Here is a 20,730-nt window from a genome sequence, read left to right as displayed (position 1 = left end):
TTAAGTCCTCCATGGTCCTTGCGCCATGGCTTATTTTGCTGCCTACGTAGCACAATTCGTTAACTTCATCTACTTCCCGGGCCGGCTGGGGTGGCCGAGCGGTTCTAGGCGCTTCAGTCTGGAACCGCGCGACCGCTACGGTAGCAGGTTTGAATCCTGCCTCGGGCATGGATGTGTGTGATGCCCTTAGCTTAGTTAGGTTTAAGTAGTTCTAAGTTCTAGGGGACTGATGACCACAGATGTTAAGTCCCATAGTGCTCAGAACTGCCTCTCCGGTTCCTTCACTTTTCCTAAACCCAAACTCATCGATATGTAACAGATCCCCAGTTTTCTCTATCATTCTTCTATACATCACTCTTTTCTGCAGCTTGGATTTATGAGCTGTTAAGCTGATTGTGCGATAATACTCGCACTTGGCGGCTCTTGCAGGCTTCAGAACTGTGAGGATGATGTTTTTCCGAAAGTCAGATAGCATACCGGATACTCATACATTCAGCACGCAAACGTGGATAGTCGTTTTGTTGCCACTGCCACTGCCACTGCCACTGCCACTGATTTTAGAAATCCTGATGAAAAGTTGCCTGTCACTTCTGCCTTATTTGATCCTAAGTCTTCAAAAACTCTTTTCAATTATTTGCGGGCTATTAAAAGTTACTGATAAATCGATAACGGTCTAGCTCTTAAAGAATCTACGCAAGCATTTAAATGAATGAGACATTACTGTTCAAGTGCAATATGTTCGCCGATGCTCCCTGCCAGTAACTGGCTGATATGAACATTACTGCGTCGTTGAGGTCGCTTTGTAGGGGGAAAACAACTCTCGATTCTCCATCTCCTTAGCTGAATGGTCAGCAAGTCTTACTGCAACGCAGTGGGCCCAGGTTCGATTCCCGGGCGGGTTAGAGATTTTCTCCGGTCGGGGCTGGGTGTTGTGTTGCCCCAATCATTATTTCATCATCGACACGCAAGTCGCCCAATGTGGCGTCAACCGAACAGACCTACAACTTATTCAGGTGGGGACTCCCGGCCATCAATCCCATCCGATCATTTCGTTCAGCTCTGGGAATGCTGGGACTGTAGCAGTGCTGGTTGTTCGTTTCAGACGCTGACGCACATGCGGCTGCTGGTGAACATCCTGACCGGCATCATGCTGGGCGTGCTCTTCATCGAGGCCGGCGACGACGGCGCGCGCGTCCTGGACAACTACAACCTGCTGTTCGGCATCCTCATGCACCACATGATGACCACCATGATGCTCACCATCCTCACCTGTGAGTAACGCCTTCTGTATTCAAGTATTTAAACTACTTATAGGATTGTAGCAAAGTGACATCTTCGATAAACGCCGACATTTCGACATGTGGCACACACCGTCACTTTCAAGGCACTAATGAAATAAGAGGGCACTGCTCAGGGAATCTGAAAACGTCGGCATGCGGGCTACCCACAATACGAAATAATCAGAAAGACAACAGAAACGCCGGCCGGTGTGGCCAAGCGGTTCTAGGCGCTACAGTCTGGCACCGCGCGACCGCTACGGTCGCAGGTTCGAATCTTGCCTCGGGCATGGGAGTGTGTGATGTCCTTAGGTTAGTTAGGTTTAAGTAGTTCTAGGTTCTAGGGGACTGTTGACCTCAAGTGTTAAGTCCCATAGTACTCAGAGCCATTTGAACAACAGAAACACCGTAAATGACCAGTGCCACCACACAATCAAAAATGACCGATGTTAGATGTTATCCATAAAGAAAATTAACGACCAACGGGGGAGCTAGTGGCACTAGCTCTCTCCGCCTCGTGTTTGCCCAGGGAGTGAGCAGGATTGCAGCAGAAGTTAAGCGCAACACTCCAACTATATTTATAGTGTCACTTGCTAATCTGATCTCAAATGCTTCCTTTATAGCCCTTGGAAACGAGGAGGAACGAAATAACACACACTGAGGCGACAAAAAGTAATGAGATACCACCTAACATCGTGTCACACAGACATTTTCCCAGTGGAGTGCAGCAACTCGACTTGGCATGAACCCAACAAGTCGTTGGAAGTCCCCTGCGAGATATTAAGCCATTCTGCCTCTATAGGTGTCCACAATTCCAAAAGTGTTGCTGGTACCGAATTTTGTGCAAGAACTAACGTCTCGATTATGTCGGGCGATATGGGTGCCAAATCTTTCACTCAAATCGTCCAGGATGGTCTTCAAATCAATCGCGAACAATTGTGGCCCAGTGGCTTTGCGTTCGTCGTTTGAGAACATGAAATCCATGAATGGCTGCAAAAGGTCTTTCGTCGTACGTCCCACATTGATTTCTTGGGTTATTTCACGCAATGTTGTTTTGCTGTTAGCACTGACAACTTTACGAAAACGGCGCTGCTCTCAATCACCAAATGAAAGCCGTCGGCCACTTCGTAGTCTATGGTGAGAGGCAATACCTGAAATTTGGTATTCCCGGCACATTCTTGACACTATTTATCTTGGAATATTGAATTCCCTAACGATTTCCGAAATTGAATGTACCGTACACCTAGAACCTAGTACCATTCCGCGTTCAAAGTCTGTTAATTCCCGTCTTGCGCCCATTATCTCTTCGGAAGCCTTTTAACGTGAGTCACCCGAGTACAAATGACAACTCTGCGAATGCACTGCCCTTTTATATCTTGTGTATGCGATACTACCGCCATCTGTATACGTGCATATCGCTATTCCATGACTTTTCACCCCACTCTAAATGAAATGACAATTAAATCAATACCATTAGCTGCTGACAGGCGTTGATATACAACGAGGACATTTTTGGAACACAACTTAGGACCAGCTTAGAGACAGAAGTGATGACACTTTCTGCAGGACCTGACCATAATTTTGCAGGACAAGCCTCATGCACGTACAGTGCAAGCTGTTACTGACTTGTGTGACAGATGGGGCTGCTAAGTGCTATACCACCTTAAGCTCTCGTGAGTTCAACTCGATTCCTAAACTGAAGGAAACACTTCACGCCATTCGCTTCAGAACTGCTACAAATTCGTCGGGCAATAGACCGCGCCGCTCGAACTGTCAACACAACTGGCACTGCTAAGAGTATCCTATGACTTCCACATCGCTGGCAATGGGTTATACACAATGCTGGTGATTACTTTGAAGGTCAGTAAAACTTTGAAACTCGTGTCCATTTTGTACGATTTGTAAATAAATAGTTGCCACTATTAAAGTTCCAACCCTCGTATACGTGTAAAATATCTTAGATATCTGTGACGCATGCGTACGCGGGAAAATGCTCCTCCTAATCCCCGGATCGATATCAGCCAAGCTTGATACACATATTAGGCGGACAGAGGAAGAAAAGAGGAGGTGTTGGACAGAGAGGACAGAGAGGAGGAGATGACTTAATAGAAGATTGGAATATGAAAACGTGGGCAACGTTCAGGTACTCAGCTAGTTAATGAAAAATCTCTTTTGATGGTGGAACACGTGAATTAATTCAGGATTTTCAAACTGCCAGACATTGTTATTGTGGCTAGGGTAAAGGAACCATCTGTAACGTTTGTGTCACGTAACAAAAGGCTTCCTTTTCTTTTCCTCTAATAACCCTACAACCTGTATACTTCCATAATAAGCAACTCTTTATATAGACACTATAAAAATAAGTCTGAAGAGAGTGTATAGCTACATAGTAGTAGCGAAGAAATGCCTTTCGATCGTATCGTATCTACTACATTTGTAAACATGACGACACCCTAAGCTGTATCTAACTTTGATGTTTCTCTTTCAGTTCCAATGGAAATGAATATTCTGAAGAAAGAACATTTTAATCGGTGGTACTCACTCAAGTCGTATTACGTGTCCACAACCATCGTCGATATTCCTGTCGCAGTAAGTACATAAGCAGTCAAAGCAATGATTGTTAATACCCTTGTCAAAGCGCTATTCATTCCATTACTGTTCATCCAGGGGTATTTTTGGATAAAATTCGTACATTGTGTTCCCCTCGTGCTGATTATTTACATGTCTTGTGAGATTTCTACCATACTTTTCGAAAATAAAATCTGTTGTGAATGATTTGTCCTGCATCGGTTAGTATAAACAGTTGTCAGCACTGTTACAGCAGCTATATTTACATCATAATCCGTAAAATTAAGTTGATTGATAATACACTAACGTCTCTAACATTAAGCACAACTTTCATTTGCTGTAGGGGATCTCACATCCCTGTCTTAATCATTACAGTCTATTTTTTGAGTGATAAAACCATTTTAAATATCCACTTAAGATGTACACGTGTTTATACAATATGACCTCTATTTCGTCATGTATTTCACTTGTAGTCTGTGAAGAGCATATTAGTTAAATGACTTATCACAAAATCTGTTCCTGTAATCAGTACGTGATGATGAGTAAGACTATATACGCGGATTTTCGTTGTGTGTGTTTGTGTGTATGTTCATTCACGCGTAGGTCTTAATAGTTTTTAATGTGATGCACGTATCACTGACGCAATTGTAAGTAATACAAAAGTGACTGGTATTGCTATAACAGGCACTGGAAAATGGCCACAGGCAGAAACTGGGCAATAACTTAATGCAATACATGATGAGATAAAGTACATCTTGTATAAAGAATATGATAGTCCATCGTGGACATTTAAAATGTTTATTATTCACAAATTATATATATTCTGTGGACACATATGAAGTGACATTACAGACTAGATTTTCGATAAGTTGGAGGGTCCTTCAGTTATCCTTGACCCCCGTGCTTTTGTCTTGCCTCTGCCTACCGTGTCCTCTCCAACGACTATTGTTTCCATCTTTACTTATCTTACCTTCTTCTTCCCGGAAGTACTCGAAGTATCCTTACATAAGCAGTCTAGTAGCTTCTGCGTCAGTGAATTTCCACTTTATCTTTTCAACTTAATTTGCCGTGTAGCACGTCTTGTTGCGGTTGTCTTTTCCTTTAGTGTTTTTAGCGTATGTTTTGGGGGTGTTCCGGTTGCAAGTCGGTATATGGGTCCTAATCCTTCGTACAAGCATGATGTAGCCTAGTTGACAGCTCCTCGTGTCTCTTGGGCTTCTCTTGTTATGTTGTAAACTGTTAACATCTATAGCTAAGCACACACATCAAAAAAAGTTTTGCATCACCTCGGTTCCGGGAGTTCCGGAACCTGTACAGAAAATTGGAATAGAGATCAACATAAACATCATTTACGCCCTTTTTATTGCTCATTAAAGCCACACATTGGTTGTTGTACCACCATACAGCGAGACCTTCAGAAGTGGTGGTCAAGATTGCTGTACACACCGGTACCTCTAATACCCAATAGCATGTCCTCTTGCATTGATGCATGCCTGTATTCGTCGTGGCATACTATCCACAAGTTCATCAAGGCACTGTTGGTCCTGATTGTCCCACTCCTCAACGGCGATTCGGCGTAGATCCCTCAGAGTGGTTGGTGGGTCACGTCGTCCATAAACAGCCATTTCCAATCCATCCTAGGCATTTTCGACAGGGTTCATGTCTGGAGAACATGCTGACCACTCTAGTCGAGCGATATCGCTATCCTGAAGGAAGTCATTCATAAGATGTGCACGATGGGGGAGCGAATTCGTCCATGAAGACGAATGTCTCGCCAATATGCCGCCGATATGGTTGCACTATCGATCAGAGAATGATATTCACGTATCGTATAGCTCTTACGGCTCGACAGTTCCTGACTGTCGGTAGCTGATGTCTGTCGGGTCGTGTTTTAGCTTTGGATGTTCCTTCACGTTTCAACTTCGCAATCACATCATCAACAGTCGATTTAGGCAGCTTTAGAAGGGATGAAATGTCCCTTATGGATTTGCCACTCACGTGACATCCAATGACTCGTCCAAGTGACCTATCTACCGTTACTGCTACTCCAGTACGCCCACCTACTTTTCTACTGGTGAGTCTGCATTTCGTGACATCTAGGGCTCGATTCCGCATTACGTATTAGTGTCCGCATACTTTTGATGATAGAGTATATTTATATGCATGTTGCTCTTAGTTTGATAAATATGAGTACAGAACTATCGTTTGCATTCCTCTTCCACAGACACGAAACATTTAATTTACGGAGTGCTTTCATAGATATAAGAAGTAATAGAATGTCTGAATCCTGACTGGAGTCTTTCCACAGGTGCTGTGCTGTGCCATCTTCTCGGTGCTGGTATACCTCATGAGCGCGCAGCCGCTAGTGTGGGAGCGATTCGGAATGTTCTTCGCCATCAGCATGCTCGTCGTCTTCGTCGCGCAAAGCTTTGGTCTCATGATCGGCGCCGTCTTCAGCGTTGTGGTGAGTGTCAGCAGCTGGATGTCAGTGAGATACGTGACTTGTATGTGGCTGGATACATCACGCAAATGAAAAAGTTCTGAAGAAACAGAGATTACTGCGCCAAAGGCGTATAACAAAAAAGGAAGGTCTACAGGTAGAGAGAGATGCCGAATGAACAACATTTGGATGTTTAGAGAGGAATGCGTGCGAACGTCAACGGCTACCTTAGCAGAATGTTATCGAATGATCTCTCATAAACTCCAGAAAAATTCTGGTCATAGTACACTTAATACGCTGTCCAGCAACTTTAATGTGACCATCTGTCAAAATCCTCAATAACCATCTTCTGCAGAGCGAGAATTGCAGGTAGGGAGCCAATTCTGGAAGATACCAACAGGGATGTGGAGCCATGTCGACTCCAGTGCTATGATTAGCCGGGCTAGGTTTCACGTCTGAGGCCCCATAGCACGAAGAGCCTGACTGGGGGGGGGGGGGGGGGGGGGTCCCACAGATTCTTGATTGGGTTTACATATGGGGAGTCTGGTAGCCAGGGTAGTACGGTAAACGTATTCTGGTGCTCTTCGAGCACTGCACATACACTGCGCGCTGCAGATAGCTCCGATCGTGCTGAGGAGAAAGAAACTGCATGTAGGTGTGCACATGACTTCCATAGATAATGCATACTGGTGTCGGCCCATTGTGGCTTCCAGAATGACGAGATCACCTACGGAATGCCCTCTAGGAAGGATCCTTCCGACGACTGTTGTAGGATGTTTGCTTTTAGACTTTTCAATCCCTATAGACCAACGACCATCTGTCTGATGGAGCGTAATACGTGATTCACCTGAAAAGGCCACCCTTCCCCATTCAATCGATGTTGAGTTGCGGTACTGACGAATAAAATTCCAGCCTTCATTGCCGATGAGCAGTAGTCATCATCGGTACATCAACCAGACGCCTGCTGTGAAGGCCCACAAGCAGTAAAGTTCGCTATGCCTTTCGGTCGACAGATAAATCGTTCCGTTTCCGCATTACACCGAACGCATTGTTTCCAGCTTCCCCCGACACGCTTCGTATAACCTCCACTGCTAGCGCTGCCACCTGTCGTCTGTGAGTGCTTACTGCATCACGACGCCGAACATAGGGACCGATTACGTTAATGTGATTGGACCTTGTATAAAGACTGTTAATGGCACCCAAGTTAGTGTCCAGACATTCATTGATGGAAGAGGAACTGGAACTGAGTGTAGCCAAGCACTAGCAGTAATGCTTATCTCTGTTCTCAAATGTCCCTTTACAAAGGAAAATCCATGGGTATTGCCTCAATTTAATTGTCACGCTACTTCAATTATGTATCAGGGTTAGTGACGTTGAGAAACGGCTCAAATCCTTAAAACTGAACAATGCTCCAGGGCCTTGTCGACTCCCAGTTTGATTCTACATCGGATCGAATATTCCTGCAATGCGTCGAACAAAAAACTTTGCCAACTGATTGGAAAACAGCGAAGGTTACACCCACCTACAAGGTCTGTAGAAGGAATCCACAACACTACCATCTTTCACATCTGTAGTTGTTGAGTGTTAAAACATATTCTGGTTTCAAATGTAATGAGGTATCAGTTTTATCTTCATCATGCCAGCCAGTATGTATTTCCGAAAACACCGAACTGGTGGAACTCAACCGACTACTGTTACGTGGCATCCTGAAAGCTACGGACCAAGACAGTCAGATTGATGCAGTATTTCTTGACTTCCAAAAAAAAGCGTATTTATGCTTATCATCGAAAGTTCGATCGTAAAGGATATCAAGCGAAATTTGTGACTAGATTAAGGATTTCTTGGTAGGAAGGACACAGCGTATTGTCTTGGATCGAGAGTCATCTGCCAATGTAGATGTAAACTTCAGGTGCGCCCCAGGGAAGTGTGTTGGGGCCCTTGCCGTTCAAAGATCAAAATCTTTCCGTTCGAAGGTCATACAGTTCCGAATCGGTATGCCAATAAGGAAAAACCACAGTGAGCATTCAGGCAGTATCCATTGACGCAACAGGTTGAAGATAAGCGTGTGGTAAAACATCGTTTCCTGTTGTCTGCTACACATCTTCCTCTGACAGAAATCTTCGACCCTAAGCGGTCAGTGGGCACCGAAGCGGTGATAATCACATGCGGAGGGATCAGGGCTTATAGGATGGGTGCTCGAGTGTTCCCACTGCAGTTGGGCAAATTCTGCGTTACGATATCTGCGATGCACGGACGTGTTTTGTTATCGTGAAGCTGCAGCATCCAGAAGTTGAAGCACCATTCCACAATTGTGGTTTTCGACAGACATGCTGCTACACACTCATTCTTCATTCTCCGATGGATATCTACGGGTTGGTCCTGCTTGGAGGCATTTGGCAATAATGTCGCCCTAGTTCACATTTCCGTGCCGTAGTTCAGGTTCCCGTCTTTACAACATGAACGTCGAAAATATAAGAATGATACATTAATCCTTTGCCTACATGTCGATGATGATATACCTTCATCGGTGGTGGTAGTGATGGTGGTATGTATAGCCACCCAACAGCGACGTCATCAGCGCCCGCAATCAGCTTAAAGAATACAAGTGTTGTTACAGATTGTGAGAAGCATGCTACAAAATGTAAATTAAAAAATATAACCCACAGCCATCCTAGCACTCTCTCAATCACACTGCAACACAAAACAGCAAAATACGTATGCCTCAAGGCAGTGCGTGAGTAAAATACACAGAATATAGCCGCACAACGTGTAAAATAGCGGAGAAAGGAAATGAGCCTATTTGATCAATTGGAAAGTAAAATATGCAATAACCACACTAGAAACGTATTAAAACCTTCTATCTAAGACACTACTGACAAAATCATACATCACAAAGAATCTTAAAAGACCTAAAATAGAGGGCGGGTCAACTAGTAAATGGGTTGCAGCCCTCGCGGCTTGGAATAAAATGCATCCACGTAAAATGTAGCATGTAGAAACCTGTACACCACAAGTACCGCATACCGGTGGATCTTCTAGCCGAAGGAGGAATCCGTGGGTCAGAGGACAGTGCTCCCGGGGCAGAGGACGGAAGGAGGAACGCCACGGCCGTACCATTGCTTTCACGGGCCTCAGTTTCTGTTCTCCAACCTGTCCTCTCACGGACGCAGAATGTTTTGTTTCAGTAGCGAGGTAACTGCATGGGCAGGGGCAGCAAATTCAGAAATCATACACTGGTGTCCCAAATTAAAGCAACAAACGGAAATTTTGCAAGGGTGTATTCATTTTCCCACAAAAAAGTATAAACAACTGAAATTTGCATAATGTTAGGCGAAAATGTTCTTCGTTTTTTTCCAGCTTAACGTATTTGCACAAACATTCCGACAGCTGGTTAAAGTATGACCATTTCTGGCCTGACAGTAACGGAGCATGCTGTGAATGATATCATCAATCTCGTGTTCATACAATAGCGCCCATTCTTCCTGGAGAGCTACTCGCAAATCTTGGAGAGTGGTTGGTGGATGCTGAAGTGATGCAACCTGTCTTCCTAGTGCACACCAGACAAGCTCTACGGGATTCAAAACGGGAGAGGGAGCAGGCCACTCCATGAGTGCAATATCTTCCGTTTCAAAAATGGCTCTAAGCACTATGGGACTTAACATCTGAGGTCATCAGTCCCCTAGACTAAGAACGACTTAAACCCAACTAACCTAAGGACATCACACACATTCATGCCCGAGGCAGGATTCGAACCTGCGACCGGAGCAGCGGCGCTGTTCCGGACTGAAGTCTTCCAAGTAAACATTAACAGCTCTTGCTCTATGAAGTCGATCATTTTCGTCCAAGTCTAGACCCGCACCACCTCGCAACAACCACACATGAGGTCCTAAGATTTCCTCACGGTACCTGACAGCAGTTAAACCTTGCCGAATCACCCATACAATTTCATGAATAGGTGTTCATGTGGTCAACCTAATTCCTGTCCACAGTATTAGGGATCCTCGTCGATATCGGTCTCTTTCCATAATGTTTGGCTTCCTCCAGACGCGAATGCGTCGAGTCTCTCTCTCCAGGCCAAATCAGGACTCATCTCTGAAAAGAATTTTGGCTCTATGTTCGACCGCCCATATGGCACGTTCACGAGTCCACTCTAGACGTTCCCTTCTGCGAAGACGCATCAGTGGTACACATACAGCAAGTCCCTAACAATAAAGGGCATTCTGCCGAAGCATTCTGGACAACATTTATCTCGATACAACAAATCCAGTGGCTGGTGCGAGGTCAGATTCCAGTTGCCGTCCAGTACTAATGAGGTATTCTCGTTCCCTTACATCCAAATAGCGCTCCTCTCTTTCTGATATCACATGTGGTCGGCCTCGCCCTGGTCTTTGGGATACTGTTTCGGTCTCTCTAAATTCTTGCCACATCAGAGAAACAACAGAACGATTCACATTAAGCCATCAGGCCTCATCGGTTTGCGACTGTCCTGTTTCCATTCTTTTTGGGCCAACCACACATAGGGTCTGGTAGGCGCCTTCTTTGTGCCATGCTGTACCGTCGATGGTTGTATACACAGCGATTGAGGATGTGGGACTACCCGGCAAACACTACCCTGTTTGATAGGGGCCCTGACGTCATCGTTGACGTTTTTGTCCATTAATCGGGATGCCATTTTCCGTGTATGTAACGATTGTACGGACATCTTTTGACAACTTGTATGATTCTACGGTGAATTAGAGACAAGACGGGGAAATAGTGGTTCGTCACTTTAATTTTGGACACCAGTATAGCTACTTCAATTCCCTGAGTGACCTCGTGCCGCGGTCCCAGAGTACAATGACACTTCTTTTCCCCGCCGCTGTAGTTGGAAAAGGGTGTTGTAAATCAGATGAAGATACTTTTGAACTGGATACTGGTGATCGATAGCCTGAAGAAAGTTAGGGAGTCGCTGCAAATGAGGAATTTGGTAGCAGGAAGCCACTGCATTCTCCCGTGGCCTCAAGATCGCAAATAATTCAGCTTCATACACTCATACACTGTGAATGTATCATAAGCGAAGAGTGATGACACAGTCAGCAAATAACACAGCACAGCCTATGGAATTATCCAACTTCAGACCCATTAGTGTAAACGATCGAACAGTCATAGTGATCGGCTTAAATTCAGTAACACATCGATTTAAAATCCTTCTTCCACGCTGATCTAATATAATCCTGGGTCTGTTTATTAACCAGGGAAGCGAACGACTGCAACCTCGATGAAGCACAGAAATGTCATCAGCACCAAGAGCCACTAAGTCCTGCCGCAAGCGAATCATGAATGGTCCCGTTGCTCGTGTCCTATTTCTAAATAGTCGGTCCAGTGGAGAGCGTGCAACGGTATGGAATGCCAGTGGCTGTGGAGAGGAGAGTAGGCTGCACGTACGGTGCATCATGACGATCCATCCACGGATGACAGGTGGTGGCTCACCGCCCTCAGCTCATCGGAGTCATGCTACGTTGCTTGTATGCTGCAACAACACCCTCAAAGGGAAACTTTTTGATCGCACCTTATACACTGAAGGAGTTTTGCGACATAAACGAGAGTTGATAGACGTGCTTCTACATCTGAAAAAAGACGACTATTCAAATTTCGCTCCAGCTTCATAAGAGTGGCAATAGTAATGCCACTATGAGAATGCAAATCGGGTTTGCATTAAATACAAGCTGTAACGATCATGAGCGTTAGTTACCTTTGAGATTGGACGTGGTGAATTTATGGTAGACAATAATACCTTTAAGGCGACGAAGACGCCATTATCAACACGATGTCGTGTAATAGGGCTATGAGAAGCTGGTTGTTCGTTCTGCGACATTGTAGAAAGACTTGACAGGAATGTAACAACTGTACACGATTGCTGGCAGCGGTGGTCACGAAAATATGCAGTCGCAAGATGACCGGGCTGTGGGCGGCCAAGTGGTTCTACCGAGAGGGAAGACATGGTGTTCGGCGCTCGGCTCTGTCGTATCGTACTGCATCTGCAGCAACTATATGAGCAGCAGCTAGCATCACAGTGAGACAACAAACTGCTGCAAACAGTTTACTTCAAGGACAGCATCTGTCACAACATACTGCATCTGCAGCAACTGGTGTCACAGTGAGACAACGAAGTGCTGCAAATAGTTTACTTCAAGGACAGCATCTGTCGCATCATACTGCATCTGCAGCAACTATAAGAGCAGCAGCTAGCATCACAGTGAGACAACAAACTGCTGCAAATAGTTTACTTCAAGGACAGCATCTGTCACATCGCACTGCATCTGCAGCAACTATATGAGCAGCAGCTAGCATCACAGTAAGACAACAAACTGCTGCAAATAGTTTACTTCAAGGACAGCATCTGTCACATCATACTGCATCTGCAGCAACTATAAGAGCAGCAACTGGTGTCACAATGAGACAACGAACTGCTGCAAATAGTTTACTTCAAGGACAGCATCTGTCGCATCGTACTGCATCTGCAGCAACTATAAGAGCAGCAGCTAGCATCACAGTGAGACAACAAACTGCTGCAAACAGTTTACTTCAAGGACAGCATCTGTCACATCGCACTGCATCTGCAGCAACTATATGAGCAGCAGCTAGCATCACAGTAAGACAACAAACTGCTGCAAATAGTTTACTTCAAGGACAGCATCTGTCACATCATACTGCATCTGCAGCAACTATAAGAGCAGCAACTGGTGTCACAATGAGACAACGAACTGCTGCAAATAGTTTACTTCAAGGACAGCATCTGTCGCATCGTACTGCATCTGCAGCAACTATAAGAGCAGCAGCTAGCATCACAGTGAGACAACAAACTGCTGCAAATAGTTTACTTCAAGGACAGCATCTGTCACATCGCACTGCATCTGCAGCAACTATATGAGCAGCAGCTAGCATCACAGTAAGACAACAAACTGCTGCAAATAGTTTACTTCAAGGACAGCATCTGTCACATCATACTGCATCTGCAGCAACTATAAGAGCAGCAACTGGTGTCACAATGAGACAACGAACTGCTGCAAATAGTTTACTTCAAGGACAGCATCTGTCACATCGTACTGCATCTGCAGCAACTATAAGAGCAGCAGCTAGCATCACAGTGAGACAACAAACTGCTGCAAACAGTTTACTTCAAGGACAGCATCTGTCACATCATACTGCATCTGCAGCAACTGGTGTCACAGTGAGACAACGAACTGCTGCAAATAGTTTACTTCAAGGACAGCATCTGTCGCATCATACTGCATCTGCAGCAACTATAAGAGCAGCAGCTAGCATCACAGTGAGACAACAAACTGCTGCAAATAGTTTACTTCAAGGACAGCATCTGTCGCATCGCACTGCATCTGCAGCAACTATATGAGCAGCAGCTAGCATCACAGTAAGACAACAAACTGCTGCAAATAGTTTACTTCAAGGACAGCATCTGTCACATCATACTGCATCTGCAGCAACTATATGAGCAGCAGCTGGCGTCACAGTGACGCAACGAACTGCTGCATATAGTTTACTTCAAGGAGAGCTCCGAGCTAGATGCCCTGTGCATTTCACTGATCCCAAACCACCGCCGTTTGCGACTTCAGTAGTGTCCAGCGAGAGCTCATTCGAGGGCAGTTGTGTTTTCTGATGAAAGCTGGTTCTGCCTCGGTGCCATTGATAGTCGTGTATTGGTTAGGAGGATGCCAGATGAGACCCCGCACGCAACCTGTCTGAGTGCTAGACGAACTAGATCTGGACCTGGTGTTAAGGTTTGCCATGCGATTTCGGTTGACAGCAGGCGCACTGTCATGGTTATCACACGCACCCGGACTGCAAAACTGTACTTCAGTCTGGAAATTCGATTTGTACTGCCTTTCATGAACAGCCTTCCAGAAGGTGTTTTCCAACATGACGTTCGTCTACATACCGCTGTTGTAACCCAACATGTTCTACAGCTTGTCGACATGTTACCCTGATCTTCAACTAAATAGCTAGGTATTACAATTACGAACAGCTTAAATTAGGAGGAACACACAGAAAATGTTGTGGGGAAGGCTAACCAAAGGCTGCGGTTTATTGGCAGGACACTTAGAAAATGTAGTAGAGCTACTAAGGAGACTGCCTACACTACGCTTTTAGAATACTGCTGCACGGTGTGGGATCCTTACCAGGTGGGACTGGCGGAGTACATCGAAAAAATTCAAAGAATGGCAGCACGTTTTGTATTATCTCGAACTATGGGAGAGAGTGTCACAGAAATGATACAGGATTTGGGCTGGAAATCATTAAAAGAAAGGCGTTTTTCGTTGCGACGGAATCTTCTCACGTAATTCCAATCACCAACTTTCTCCCCCGAATGCGAAAATATTTTGTTGACACCGATCTACATAGGGCGGAACGATCACCACGATAAAATAAGGGAACTCAGAGTTCGTACGGAAAGATATAGGTGTTCATTCAATCCGCGCGCTATACGAGATGAGAATAATAGACAACTGTGAAGGTGGTTCGATGAACCATCTGCCAGGGACATAAATGTGATTTACAGAGTATCCATGTAGATGTAGATGTAGATGTAGATCTCGATCACCGCATCTGTCTCCAATCGATCTCTCATCGGATGACAACTCCAGCACCTTCCACGAACAGCGTTAACGGTCCCTAAAATGGCCGACCAAGTGCAATAGACATGGAACTCTATCCCACAAACTGACATCCGATATCTGTACAACACAATACATGCACGTTTACATGCTTGTATTCAACATCCTGGTGGTTACAACGGTTATTAATGTACCAGCATCTCACATTTGCAATGAGTTATCTCGCACTTACATTAATTAACCTGTAATCTTTCAATGTTAGTCACTTAAATATGTTACCTAGGTAAAAGCAATCTCAAAATTTCGTTACTCTACATTAATCAATTTTTGGTACTGCGATATTTTTCATCGGTATATATTAACGACCTTGTCGACGATATTAATACACTACTGCCCATTAAAATTGCTACAACAAGAAGAAATCAGATGATAAACGGGTATTCATTGGACAAATATATTATACAAGAGCTGACATGTGATTACATTTTCACGCAATTTGGGTGGATAGATCCTGAGAAATCAGAACCCAGAACTACCACCTCTGGCCGTAATAACGGCTTTGATAAGCCTGGGCATTGACTCAAACAGAGCTTGGATATCATGTACAGGTACAGCTGTCCATGCAGCTTCAACACGATACCACAGTTCATCAAGAGTAGTGACTGGCGTATTGTGACGAGCCAGTTGCTCGGCCACCATTGACCACACGTTTTCAATTGGTGAGAGATCTGGAGAATGTGCTGACCACGGCAGCAATCGAACATTTTCTGTATCCAGAGATGCCCGTACAGGACCTGCAACATGCGTTCGTGCATTATCCTGCTGAAATGTAGGGTTTCGCAGGGATAGAATGAAGGGTAGAGCCACGGGTCGTATAACACATCTGAAATGTAACGTCCACTGTTCAAAGTGCCGTCAATCCGAACAAAAGGTGACCGAGACGTGTAACCAATGGCACCCCATACCATCAAGCCGGGTGATACGCCAGTATGGCGATGACGAATACACGCTTCTAATGTGCGTTCACCGCGATGTCGCCGAACACGCATGCGACCATCATGATGGTGTAAACAGAACCTGAATTCATCTGGAAAAAAAATGACGTTTTGCCATTCGTGCACCCAGGTTCGTCGTTGAGTACACCATCGCAGGCGCTCCTGTGATGCAGCGTCAAGGGTAATCGCTGCCATGGTCTCCGAGCTGATAGTCCATGCTGCTGCAAACGTCGTCGAACTGTTCGCGCGGATGGTTGTTGTCTTGCAAACGTCCCCATCTGTTGACTCAGGGATCGAGACGTGGCTGCACGATCCGTTACAGCCATGCGGATAAGATACCTGTCATCTCGACTGCTAGTGATTCGAGGCCATTGGGATCCAGCACGGCGTTCCGTATTACCCTCCTGAACCCACCGATTCCATATTCTGCTGACAGTCATTGGATCTCTACCAACGCGAGCAGCAATGTCGCGATACGAGAAACCGCAATCGCGATAGGTTACAATCTGACCTTTCTCAAAGTCGGAAACGTGATGGTACGCATTTCTCCTCCTTAAACGAGGCATCACAACAACGTTTCACCAGGCAACGCCGGTCAGCTGCTGTTTGTGTATGAGAAATCCGGTTGGAAACTTTCCTCATGTCAGCACGTTGTAGGTGTTGCCACCGGCGCCAACCTTGTAAGAATGCTCTGAAAAGCTAATCATTTGCATATCACAGCATCTTCTTCCTATCGGTTAAATTTCGAGTCTGTAGCACGTCATCTTCGTGGTGTAGCAATTTTAATTGTACTAACTCCAGACTTGCCACAGTTGACGCTGTTATCTGTAATAAAGTACTGTCAGAAATAAGGTTTTGGAGTTATTTCTCCTAGGTGTGCTTATCAGCGTTTTCTGTTGCCAAAAAATTACCCGCACTATGTAACGTTCCTCTTTACTATTGCAGAACGGCACGTTCCTGGGACCGACGCTGTCGGTGCCGATGATGATGTTCGCTGGCTTCGGTGTGACGTTGCGAGATCTGCCCCCATACCTGTACTGGGGCTCATATATCAGCTACCTGCGCTACGGGCTCGAGGGCTACGTGACTGCCATCTACGGCATGGACCGGCCCAAGCTGGACTGCTCCGTTTTCTACTGCCACTACCGCATCCCCAGCGTCTTCCTCGATACCATCGCCATGGGCCACACGCCGTTCTGGGTCGACGTCGTCGCACTCTGCGGGATCCTGTTGGCCCTCAGGGTGGCCGCGTACTTCCTGCTGCGCTGGAAGCTCTACGCCGTCCGGTGAAGAGAACTGCGCATGCGCCTCACGCCGCCAGCGACGCCGCGACACATTCGAAAACCAATCTCAGCCGCCTACGAAGCAACGCTGTTAATGGTCTTCGGCACTATCAAAGATGACACATGTTGCCTTAAAGCCAACAATGATTAACTACTGTTCAAGCGCGTTCGTGTTGCGACCCATCTGAGTCAAATTTAAACCCTTAAATTTCTTTAGCTGCTATACGTGAAACAATACCAAAAATGAAATCTTGCGCTTCGGACAATCTCACATAAGAAAGCCTGTTTTCAAAAATGTGGCATAAGACTGTTATCACTTCGTCACCTCTTCAACAATGCGCATCTCTACAACACTATTTTAAACCATTTTATTTTGGTCTTCTACTATTTATTACATCCTTTTGTTCACATAAGATGCTCTTAGGAACTGAGGACTTCTCTAAATGAAAATGCAAAAATACTACAATTTTTTTTTTACTGAGATCAGTGATGCATAGTCAATTAACTTTCTCTCATAATCCATAAAATTAACTTTCTCTTGTAATTCATAAGTGTATGCTAGCGGAAGAATGTACAACTCGATATATTTTGTATATGTCGAACAGCTACATCACTATCTACTCCGGTCAGATTTTAAATGTACCTGAGAATTCATCTGTATATTTGTGATGGAGCATCCATCAGAATAGACTGATAGAAAAGTTTAAATCAGGATACTTCTCTGGTAAATAGCGTCAGTGAGTACTGAAGACAATAAAACGACGAGGTATGCGAGAACGTCCCTTTTCCTCTCTTGAAAGTAGTAAGAAACGTCAAGCAATGCGTTTCGAGATTAAAACTGATTAATGAGCGTATGTAGTTCGACATAATTGTCAAAATAAAATGATGTTAATCATTTACACACCCAAAATCAATGCAACTATGTTTAAGAGCATTACAAAAAATTCACTGTGTTTTGTTATTGCCGTTAGAAAAGCAAGAACACGAGAAACTCTTGCAACCACGATTTTCAGTTGTGTTCTAGGAATTACAGGAATAAACTACAATCACCAGCAAACATAACTCTATGAACACTTATTAACGGTTTTCATAGCAAACAGTTGGTGTAATTTGTTAAATGTGGAAACTTTACTGAAAACAGGCATTTGAGCATTCACACAACGTCACTTTAATGTGGCTGAGTTGTGCACAAAGTTGAATTCAAAAAGAGCCTGCCAAGACTACTTAAAGTTCAGTGAATCATGACAAATAATTTTGCTGCTCAGTTTGTGTAGTATGTCCTGTTAAGTTCTGTATTTTCAGTTTCCTCGACATTTATATGAAGATATTGTGAGACTGACTGCGGTACAAATCATTCCTGACGTTCTAAAATAAACAAGCTGTAAAATAGTGCGCAAACGCTCTTAAACAAAGAAGCCGGTTTACATGACATTATTTCATTAAAACTCTCATAGCATAGAAAATCTGATTTGAAATAATTTCCAAATTATTTAGGATTTTTCAATAAAAACATAAGATGGCTAGATGTCTTGTAAAGAATCAGATTTTACAATCTTGAAATCTTGTCGTTTGTAGTTTCCTCTTTACTTCGTTTTTGTTAAAATGAATTGTGTGATAATATTTTAAGTAATTTTTTATGTATTTAACACTGTGTAAATAGGATCCGGGCAGTTCTTTTATATCAAATAATAACATGAAAAAGTACTCTGTATAGTTATTTTTGCATAAAATAGTATCAAGCTACTAAGTAATTCCCTATTGCACATCCCCCATTCCCAACTCCTGACAATGTTACATTGTTCTGTACGTGATAGGTCTGGCAGACTCGGAATCTGAGGAGTTTCCTTCCTCCATTGCTGCCATAATAATGAATATCATTCCTATATGTGTTTTTTTAGACTGATTCACTTTTATTTAACTGAAACCTATGCTGTTATGAACAGTACAAATAGTAATAGTTATTCATGTCTGTAATAAGTGTTTGTAGCTAACAGACATGACATGAATATGATAAGAACTATGGAATATTACTACTTCTGACTGAGATAAAGATGGCATACATCTTTTGTTGTTTTAAATTCAAGAGGTATGTAACTGAAATAAAATTTTATATCACTATGTGGCTGCAAGAAATGTTTCTAAAAACATGTTTTCACAAGAAATTCAACTCATTCTTTAGGTATTGGTGATGAGTATATTTTAACATACCGAACATATCCCATTATTCAGAAGAATTTCTTAAATATTTTCAGTATTGCATCACTATGATTAAGACTCGTACATTATTCCAAACATGAAACAGAAATACAAAGAAAAATCATCCAATCATTGGTACTGATAACAATAGCTGATATTATTAATTAAAAGGAAGATCATGTCAATGTTTCCTTTACTCACTCTTTGTACTCAATTGTCAACTTAGAAAAAGTTATGATTAAGGTTTCCACGAAATGAAGAACTGTGGCAGGCCTATGAGTAATAATATGTAACGTTTATATCAGGTAATTTTACATGAGATTTTAATAAATATTCAGACACCCATAGGCTATATATATAGCTACATATTTTTCAAATATATATGCTACATAAATATATAGATAAGATCTACTTATGTACCCATATAAGTCTTTGTTTAGCATTTTTACCAAAAATGTCGGGTACTTCTTGACAGATTTACTTACAATTTTTAGGTGACACTCTAATAAACAATCGGACTGTACAGGCTACATTTTATACAAAAAATGGTTCAAATGGGTCTAAGCACTATGGGACTTAACATCTGAGGTCATTAGTCACCTAGACTTAGAACTACTTAAACATAACTAACCTAAGGACATCACACACATCCATGCCCGAGGAAGGATTCGAACCTGCTACCGTAGCGGTCGTGCGCTTCCAGACTGAAGCGCCTAGAACCACTCGGTCACATCGAACAGCCTGAAACTTTGGCTGGCTGGGAAGATGTGTTCGCCAAGTGAGAAAGTGATAGTAGAAATAAAGGAGCATTTTCAGAGTGTGACGGAACTTATTTCTCCAATTTGATGAAAAAGCTGGAGGGTCGCAAGACCAAATATAATTTCCTCGAAGGAGACTGTGTCGAGAAGTAAGGTGTGTTATTTATGAAACGAACATTTTTCTTAATTTTTTACCAGCCTTATCAAACCACCCTCATAAATTAAAAAATCCTTTTTCATCAAATTGGAGAAATAAGTTCCGTCAAACTCTGAAAATGCTCCTTTATTTCTACTATCACTTTCTCACTTGGCGAACATATCTTCCCAGCCAGCCAAAGTTTCAGGTTAGGGAATTGGAAGAATTCACTTTAGGCTAAATAAGATGAAAGAGGAACCCATTCAAAGCCCAGTTCATGCACTTCCTCCATTGTTATGGCTGATGTATCGGCTGGTATAACATTCTGGCGAAAGAGAACTTTTTTCCTGTAAATCTTCGTATATTTTAAGCCAACGCCAACGCCAACTGCCTTTTTCCAAGTAATCTATGAGGATTATTCCCTGGGAATGTCACAAAACAGTAGCCATCACATTGCTAGATGATAAA

General features: G+C 43.6%; 1 protein-coding gene across 1 annotated transcript in view; it reads left to right on the top strand.

The window, feature by feature from the left end:
• The window catches only part of LOC124802447 (ATP-binding cassette subfamily G member 4), a 205,079-nt gene extending 186,203 nt beyond the window's left edge, over positions 1–18,876 (top strand). Inside the window, exons 8-11 of the mRNA XM_047263231.1 lie at positions 1,103–1,271; positions 3,766–3,866; positions 6,154–6,309; positions 16,835–18,876. Coding sequence (XP_047119187.1) covers positions 1,103–1,271; positions 3,766–3,866; positions 6,154–6,309; positions 16,835–17,179 — 771 coding nt within the window. The 3' untranslated portion in view covers positions 17,180–18,876. The remainder of the gene's footprint in view (positions 1–1,102; positions 1,272–3,765; positions 3,867–6,153; positions 6,310–16,834) is intronic.
• Positions 18,877–20,730: the final 1,854 nt, after the last annotated feature.

Source organism: Schistocerca piceifrons, chromosome 6 (assembly GCF_021461385.2).
Source record: "Schistocerca piceifrons isolate TAMUIC-IGC-003096 chromosome 6, iqSchPice1.1, whole genome shotgun sequence".
NCBI lineage: Eukaryota > Metazoa > Arthropoda > Insecta > Orthoptera > Acrididae > Schistocerca > Schistocerca piceifrons.
This window is presented reverse-complemented; position numbering and strand designations above follow the sequence as displayed.